The 9296-nt window shown below is 44.3% G+C and overlaps 1 protein-coding gene and 2 pseudogenes across 1 annotated transcript in view; 1 reads left to right on the top strand and 2 right to left on the bottom strand.

Moving 5' to 3' along the window:
* Positions 1–9296, bottom strand: part of SLC7A9 (solute carrier family 7 (amino acid transporter light chain, bo,+ system), member 9) — a 44109-nt gene that overhangs the window by 29116 nt on the left and 5697 nt on the right. The window contains exons 6-9 of the mRNA XM_008591624.1: positions 8904–9003; positions 7897–7941; positions 7277–7400; positions 6395–6498 (exon numbers count right to left, since the gene is read on the bottom strand). Coding sequence (XP_008589846.1) covers positions 6395–6498; positions 7277–7400; positions 7897–7941; positions 8904–9003 — 373 coding nt within the window. The remainder of the gene's footprint in view (positions 1–6394; positions 6499–7276; positions 7401–7896; positions 7942–8903; positions 9004–9296) is intronic.
* On the bottom strand, positions 330–1057 carry LOC103607075 (annotated as a pseudogene).
* On the top strand, positions 3609–4478 carry LOC103607072 (annotated as a pseudogene).

Genomic DNA, 9296 nt, shown 5'->3' with positions numbered 1-9296 from the left:
TGGGAGGGGACGGGCTGGGGCAGGAGGAGAAGTGGTGGGCTAAAACTATGCTGTCTACCCTAAGTGAATCATTGTGCAGGATATGCACGAGGTTTTTTTGTTTTGTTTTTAAACAAAAGAGATGGTCTAAAAGCAAATGCAGGTATTTATCAAGGGATGGATGTGAGCTGGTACTTACAAAGGAGCTGCTGTGTCATAATGGAAAAAATAGCACATTAGGAGAAAAATAGTATTTTAGGGGCTATTTGCTTGAGTGATCTGGAGATACTGATCTGAAAGAAGGTGCTCTCTGCCAAGCAGTCGGCGTGAAAAACAATCACCAGAAGTTGCTACCAGAGAACTATGTAGTGGCAGCATGAGAACTGGCATCGACTCACAGTCTTATTTTCATTGTTTTCTATAATTTTCCTCTTCTTTTTTTTTTCTTGAAGATATTTCAGTAAAACTGAAGTACTTTGATGATTTTGCTAATGTCATCAAGTACCCTGGGAGAAGCAGCCCTCTTCAAATTCAGATTCTTCTGGGTACCACATCCGCACAATTCTTTAATGGTATTCACATCAGTTAGTCTATAATGAAGATGTTTCATGAACTGGTGCGTGTATTTGTCAAGAAACTTATCTGCATGAACTGAATTTCCTGCAAATGGACAGAGCCTCGGAGGAGTCTGTTGTCCTACAAAGGAAAGAAATTCATACTCTGCCTGCTGCAATGTAATTGTACTCTCTTTCACTGCTTTGGTAAGACAAGACTTCCCACGATACTCCTTACACCAATCTGACATGTTGTCCAGCAACTCTTCTAGCTGTTTTATAATCTGGTTAGGACCTTCAGCCACCATGTTAAGATCAGAGTCAGTTATCAGACAGGCCATCTCAATCTGGTCCTTCTCAATGTCTAATCCTGTCATCTCCAGGTCTATCCAGACCATCCGCTGAGCCATGCTCTCCCCTGCTGCCATGGCTGTACCACCCTCATGGACACCCCACATTCCGAACTGCCCATGACTCCCACCCACACCTCCCGACAGCCTGGGGCCCAGGGAGCCTCCTAGCATCACCCGGCATGAGCCACTGCAGCCCTGGCCTTGCAGCAGGCGTTGGCACAGGTGTGATCGGATATGCATGTATTGAAACAACATGCTGTACCCCACAAAGAAAGTACAAGTAAATGTTAAAATTTAAAAAAGAGAGAAAGCAGACTAGTGTTTGCCTAGGGCTGGTGGTGGAAGCAGGGATTAACTGTAATTGGGAATGAGGGGACTTTTGGGGGTGATAAAAATGTTCAAGAGTTGGATTGTGATGTTTGCATAGTTTTATAAGTTTGCTTAAATAATTGAGTTGTACAATTACAAAGGGTGAGTTTTATAGTACTTGTATCTCAATAGAGCTGTTAAAATTGTGTTTGTTGGGCTGGCCCCATGGCTCACTCAGGAGAGCGCGGTGCTGGTAGCGCCAAAGCTGTGGGTTCGGATCCTATATAGGGATGGCCGGTGCGCTCACTGGCTGAGAGTAGTGCAGATGACACGATGCTGAGGGTTGCGATCCCCTTACTGCTCAAAAAAAAAAAATTGTGTTTGTTGTTACCCACATTCTCCAACAACAACAAAAAATTGTGTTTGTATATACTAGCAATGAACACCAGAAACTAAAAAGTTTTTAATTTTTAAAAAATATCATTTATAATAGCATAAAAAAATATTAAACACTTTGGAATAAATTTAACAAAAGATGTGCAAGATCTGTATACTGAAAACTACTGAAAAAACATTTTCTAAAAATTAAAGAGACCTAAATAAATGGATAGTTCATGCCCATTGATTGGAAAATTCAATACTTTTAAGATGCAGTCCTTCCCAAATTGGTCTATAGATTCAATTCCTGATAAAAGTCCCCAAAAGTTTTTTTTTATAGAAAATTACAAGCTGATTCTAATATTCATATAGAAGTGGGGAAACTGGCTATCCACATGCAGAAGAATGAAATTAGACCCTTATCTCACCCTTTATATAAGAATCTGTAGAAGGTTAGAAATCTTGATTCTTGTTTGATTTTTAGAATTGGGTTTTTAGGTAATGCAGGTATGGGACAAAATTCCTCAGTTAAGAGACAATGGTCTACAGTTAGCAGGCAACAACAGCCCATCTAATCAATTCTAATCACTGTTTAGGTATAGGATTGTATACTTTAATGATTTTAGAGCTAACAGGTGGTTGACATACCGATCCTGTTAAGAGATTTTAAAGAATTGCTGTAGGGAAAAATGTGAAAAAATGTTTGCTAAGGACAAGCTGTTTGTTGGTGGAAACTTTAGACAATTGTACTTAGATTTAATTGTAAGAATGCAGCTCTTGCTTAAGTCATTTAAGGAGAAGTTATATTCTGGATTAGGTAATGATCACAATTTGATGAATTTAGCTTTTCACAAATTGTACTTTGGAATGTCACGTTGTTAATTTTAATGATGTTTCTAGTTTCCATTGTTTAAGCTATACTTAGCCATAGATAACTTTTGTCACACTGCCCATGTCTTTGTGTTCTTTTTAAATGATTGAATCAACTGATTTTTCTTGTGAAACTTCCTTGTCTTTACAATAAAGAACAGAAGCTAACTTTGAATTGGGGCTGTGCCCAGTTTTCTCCTAACACAGGAGTTGCTGATGTGCAGTCCCTTTGGGCTTCTCATCGCATTCATGTTGCTTTGAGTAATCTTTTTTTGCGTCTCTGTTACACAGCAAGAAGCGTTAACAAGAATCAACTCAAAATGGATTAAAGACTTAACTGTAAGACCTGGAATGATAAAATTACTAAAAGAAAACATGGGTGGAAAGCTACACGATCCTGGTTTGGGCATTGATTTCTTGCATATGACCCCAAAAGCACAGGCAACAAAAGCAAAAACAGACAAACGGGACTGCATCAAACTAATAAGCTTCTGCACAGCAAACAACAGAATGAAGAGACAGCCCAAAGATTAGGAGAAAATATTTGCGAACCATACATCACATAAGGGGCCCATATCCAAAATATATAAGGAACTCTTTCTCTCTGCTCCACCATCTGCCATGTGAGACCCCTGCATCACTGTCACCACCAACAAGGCCTTCACCAGATGTGTTCCCTGGACTGTGGACTCCCCAGCCTCCAAAACTGTGTTGAGAGAGATACACTTTCAGACTGTATACAGCTATGAAGGCAACAATGCCATTAATCAAAATCTGATAGTGCCTATTTGCAATCAGAAAAAGCAAACAAAGAACACTGGATTATAAAAGCAGTGAGAAGTGTTCTGTGTCAGTGTAAAAGATGAAAATGACATCAACTTAATCCATGAGTTGGCCAGCACCACCCAGATTAACTTCTGGAAAGCACATTCTGCCACACAAATCAACTCTCACAGTACAGTTGAGTTCCGTGTTAAAGCAGAAGATATTGTCACTGTGGAGGACTTCCTGGAGTAGAAGGAACTACAGTATGAGGTACTGAAAAGTTACCTGAAAGATGTGCTGGAGGCTCAATTTCTTAGCCTGGTCCATGTGACTGGACACAGTTATGAGAAGTACAACTGGGAAACGATAAAAGCTTTGGACTCAACAAGTTGCCCCTGAGAATCAGACCTCATCTCCTGCGGTGTCTTTGGAACCATGTTTGCAGGATGCACTATGTACCTCCTCAAGGTTGGCAAAGCTGACCAAATAAGCCTGCCATTTTCATGGAATGTGGTTCCCATGCCAGAAAGTTGATTTCTCCCGCATTTTGCCAGTGGGTTTGTGAGAGAAGCTGTTCCCACATATTGACGTGAAATCCACATGACAGAGCTTCTTGATAAGTTAACTTTTATGTCCTGCCTGTACTCAATGTTGATGGGTACATCTACACCTGGACCAAAAACTGAATGTGGAGAAAGACCTGCTCCACCCATACCAAAACTACCTGCACTGGCACAGACACTAACAGAAATTTTGATGCTGGTTGGTGCAAAATTGGAGCCTTTCAAAAGCCCTGTGATGACACTTACTGTGGACCTGCTGCAGAGTCTGAAAAGGAGACCAAGGCCCTGGCTGATTTCATCCACGACAACCTCTCTCCTGTCAAGGCATACCTGACAATCCATTCATACTCCCAGATGATGCTCTACCCTTACTCCTACGACTATAGACTCACTGAGAACAACGCTGAGCTGGGTGCCCTGGCTAAAGCTACTGTGAAAGAGCTTGCCTCACTGCACAGCACCAGTTACACAAATTGCCCAGGAGCTGCAACAGTCTATATCCTGCTGCTGGTGGCTCTGACAACTGGGCTCATGACCAAGGAATCAAATATTCCTTCACCTTTGAACTCCAGGATAAAGATAAATATGGCTTTATGCTCCCAGAATTCCAGCCCCTGGCAACCTGTGAGGAGCGAATACTCTCAATCAAGCACATTGCCAACTACTGACACATCTGTACTTGTCAGAAATGATGCAAGCCTTATTTCAAAATCCTCACTTTTCATTTCTTTTCCATTCTGGATTCTTATTTTTCTTTGCCTGGATGTTTTGCAGATCCCAATCTTTCTTTTAAGCTTCTGAGTCTGTTGAACTACTTGTATCTTTTAATATTGATCATAATAAAAGTGAATCATTACAACTGGAAAAAATTAAAAATTTAAAATATTTGTATGTATAAGGAACCCAGACTACTCAATAATGACAAAACAAATAACCTTATTGAAAAAATGGGTAAAGGACCTGAATAGATACTTCTCAAAAGAAAATATACAAAAGACTAACAAATACATGAAAAAAATGCTCACATCACTAATCATCAGGGATGATAATGCAAATAAAAACCATAGTGAGATACCTTCCCACACCAACAGGAATGGCTATTATCAAAAAAATGAAAGGTAAGTGTTAGAGAGGATGTGGAGAAAAGGGCACCCTTGTACAGTGTAGGTGGGAATGTCAGTGAGTACATCCACTTGGAAAGCAGTATAGAGGGTCCTCAAAAAACTAAAAATACAATTACTGCATGATCCAGCAATCCCACTCCTGGGTATATATCCAAAGGAATTGAAATCAGTAAGTCAAAGAGCTATCTACACTACCATGTTCGTTACAGCATTATTCACAATAGCCAAGATAGGGAAACAACCTAAATTGCCATCAGCAGACAAAAGGATGAAGAAAATGTGGTATATGAGTATATCCACAATGGGATACTATTCAGCCTTTTAAATGAAATTCTGTCATTTGCAATAACGTGGATGAATCCAGAGGACAGTATTCTAAGTAAAATAAGCCAGGCACAGAAAGACAAATATTACATCGTCTCACTTATATGTGGAACCTAAAAATTCTAACTCATAGAAGAGAGAACAGAATGGTGGTTACCAGAAGCTGAAGGGGTAAAGGGTTATGTGGGGAAAGGGACATGTTGATCAAAGGGTTTCAGACAGAATGAATAAGTTCTGGTGATCTATTGCACAGCAAGGTTACCTAAGTTAATAAAGTATCTTTCAAAATTGCTAAAAGGGCTGAGCAGTTATCTCAGTTGGTTAGTGTGTGGTGTTGTAACACCAAGGACAAGGGTTTGGATCCCCTTACTGGCCAGCTGCCAAAAAAAAAAAAAAAAAAAAGGAAAGAAAAAAGAAATATATCTATTTAGAACACTGGACAACTTGGCAAAGACATGTATTCCAGGATGTTCACTGCCCACACCCGTACCACGAGGGAGGGTTTGTGAAGCTACGCTGCGTCACGCAGTGGGGTACAGCACAGCCCTTCAGTCTCCAGACCAGTTTGGTCTAGACAACTGGCAAACTACACCTGTTTGTGTAAAGAAAATGTTATTGGAACAAACCATGACTGTATTTTTGTTACGAAAGCAGAACTGAGTAGTTGTGACCGAAATTTATATGGCCTGCAAGCCTAAAATATTTACTGTCTGGCTCTTTATGGGAAAGTTTGCCAATTCCAGGTCTAGTTTATGTATATGTGAGTATTAATACGAGAAGATGTTCAGGAAATACCATCAGGTGAAAAAAACACAAGGTGAAATGTACCACGCGCGAGCCAGCGCCTCATCTGCCCTGTGTCTCTTCCCTTTGCCTTGTGCTGAGGTTGGCAGCACCTTCCCCCACTTGGGAACCTCGGGCCCCACTGAAGTGGCAGAGCCCAGACTGCAGGCAGCCCCGTCCGATCCCAGTGTGCACGCCGGTCCACGCCTCTTACCAGTTTGCCATGCGGGTTCAAGCCAGCTCCCTTCTCTGGACTTCAGCTTTCCTACTTGTGCCATGAAGGGTTTAACCTGGCAGAGTCCTAAGGATTTTAGGCACTTGTCTTCCTCGAGGGTGAATGGGCTTCGCCACCCCCTGCCCACCCCAGGGGTGAGTGGCTGGGCATCCCCTACCTGCCCGCCGTAAAGCAGGTCCCATTAGCAGCACCGATGGTAGAAAACGCCACAAAAAGTGGAACGACCCAAGAGGCTGGATAGAGAACGCGGTCCCCAAATGTCTGGTGAGAAAAGCGAGATGAATCCTGGGGGTCTTTCCTGGCCTCCAAGAACTGTTGGTTCAGAAAAAGCTCCTGTGCCCTCCTGGACGAGCCCGGCCCCCGCCTGCCTCACCGGCGCAGCCTCTGTGACTCCTCTGCGGGAGGACACTGGGGACCGCTCGTGCAGGCACAGCGCTGCCTGTCTTCTGAGCATCTCATCCACCAGCTCTCACCCACCACTCCCTGTGTAAGTCTTAGTCATTCAGTGTCCCGTGACACTGGTCCCTCACTTCCTTGACTCCCTCACTCGGGATGGCCTTGTCCTTCCACTCAGTGGCCTCATCGCTGACCAGAACTGCGTCTGCTCCGTCCTCCCAGCCCCATCACCCCGTGGCGTTTCCACGTCAATTCCCGTCACACCCACCTCTTCCACGTCTCTCTCGCCACCACCTCGCATCCTCACTTCTCTGCTCGCTCAGCTCGGACTCCACAGTCCATTTCACGTTTACCTCCTTCAGCCCCCTTGCTCTCACCCCCTCTCCGTTTGTCTGTCCGAACCCCTGCCCCGGTGGAAGCCAGCCCTGCACTCCAGCCTCGTGCTGCGCCCGCGCCCGGGCGGCTGTGGGTCTCGATTCCAGGCCTCTCACCGCAGCTGGGTCTCGGCGGTGCCTTGCTCTGTCCACTCTCCCAGTCCCCGAGGTACTTCCCTCCTTCCCCCACCTCAGCTGCAGCATTGATACCTCGCCTGATCCCTTCCCACACAGCACACCCCCTCCAGCAGAGACGCCTGGACACTCACCACAGCCACTGCCTGGGACTGCAGGAGCTCGGTTGTGGTCATCACCGTGAAGTAGGAAACATTCATGAGGATGTAGCACACTGTCACCAGAGAGATCCCAATGACAATGGCCAGGGGCAGGTTTCTGGGAGGAGCAGTGACACAGGGTCAGACTAGCATCCTCCCATGGGAGACTCGTGAGATTGTCGTTTTCATCAGTCCTTCCTTCCCCCCTCCCTGGCCAGCCTTCCACCTACTCCCCATGGTGGGCTGGGGTCACAGATGCCCTTCCTGAGGCCTACCCAGGCAGGGGACTTATGGTACAGCAGAGCCCAGCAGGGATGTGAGATATTTTGAAATGAGAATCCTCCTCTCAGACTCCAGGGCAATAAAATTTAATTGCTTACAAAGCAAAATAAGCCAGAGATAAAGGAGGCTGGAGTTCTTCCTTCTGCTACGTATGTGACCACTCCACTGCCCAAAACAAAACCAAGCTCTAATGAGTGTACAATGAGCTTGTGAGAAAACGTTCACTGTCCAGAAGGGGGTGATGGAATAACAGAAGGAAGCAGCTCCACCTTTTGTCTGGGAAAAGAGAAATGTGCTCGCCTCCCTACTGTCTTCTGACTCAGCTCTCTTACCTGTAAGGGTTTCTGAGTTCTTCTGTGATGTAATTGAGTTGATTCCTGGAGAAAGAAAAGTGACACGAGTGACATAAACTTGACTTCGTTTGCTGAGATTGTGAAATACACATGATAAATGCTGGCCTCACTTAAGATTCTCCACCGTAGAGAAAATTCTCCTGCAGGAATTCCAGGGTAATTTCTTTCCAGGAAGGCCCTGGTGATGGTGGGGCCTGGAGCCCTACCAAGACCTATACACCGACCAGTCGGTCAAGTCTTTGCCCACCATGGGAGTCACGTGGATTTTCAAGAATAATTGGAAATAGTGAGTCCCCAAGGTGCTTTGAGAAAATGGAATATCCTTTGTCTGAAAAGGGAATGAAACCTACAAAACCTTTCCAGGAGGGAAAGACCAGCATTGTGGATGGCCATTCCTCTTCCTCAGAGGACATAAACAGAATCCCATCGACTAAACCTAGTACTTTCCAGGTTTAATTGGAAGTGCTGTTGAGTATGTTTTGCCTTGTCAAGTGCTTGGGGCAGCCTGGCTGTCTCTGTGTTGGCTGAGCCTGTATCTGCCCGGTGAGGGTTCTGCACACGGTCCAACACTGCCTTAGCACAGGGTGCTCTCAGGAACTGGAGCCACAGCCAGGACTGGGACAGGGGCAGGTGTCTCGGTGTCCGTGGGGTCTGAGAGGAATAGATAGGAGAGTGATTGGGTGTTCTGCAAAAGGTAAATTGGAAGGTGAATCTTGGGGTCACACTAAACCCCAGAAAGGGGAAGTCATTGCTTTCCACAGAAGTTGAAGTTAAAGTAGCCTAAAGAGGGGGATTTGGCCAGTTGGCTCAGTTGGTTAGAGCATGGTGTTGATAACACCGAGGTCCAGGGCTTGACCCCTGTACTGGCCAGCCACCAAAAAAAAATAATAATAATAATAATAAATAATAATAATAAAATAAATAAAAAATAAAGTAGCCTAAAGAAACCCCACAAACAGACATAAGACATCTTAGGAGAGCCTCACCATCCATCGTACGCCCAGAGTCCATTGTAAAATGCCAGACTGATAGTTCCCACAGATACTTTTGTGCTCTCAAAAGAATTTTCAAAATTCCTTGTATTTCCTGTAATTAAGGTAGACGGTGAACAGTGGGTGTCAGTTGACCACATTTCAACTTTGCATTCATCTCTACGTGAGGGACTCATGACCTCAGGCTATTAAACAAACTCTGAAAAGTTGGGAAGCTAAAAATTCTTTCTGCCTGGGAGCTAAAAATAAATAAACACACACACACACAAAAAAAAAACCAGGGGGGGGGGAGGGGAAGAAGACTTAACAACTACAATTCCTTGAAGTTGATACGACAGGCAAACAGAAAGGACATTGTTGCGTGGGAGGGGGGAGAGGGAGGAGGGA

This window comes from Galeopterus variegatus, unplaced genomic scaffold (genome assembly GCF_000696425.1).
Source record: "Galeopterus variegatus unplaced genomic scaffold, G_variegatus-3.0.2 Scaffold7086, whole genome shotgun sequence".
NCBI lineage: Eukaryota > Metazoa > Chordata > Mammalia > Dermoptera > Cynocephalidae > Galeopterus > Galeopterus variegatus.
This window is presented reverse-complemented; position numbering and strand designations above follow the sequence as displayed.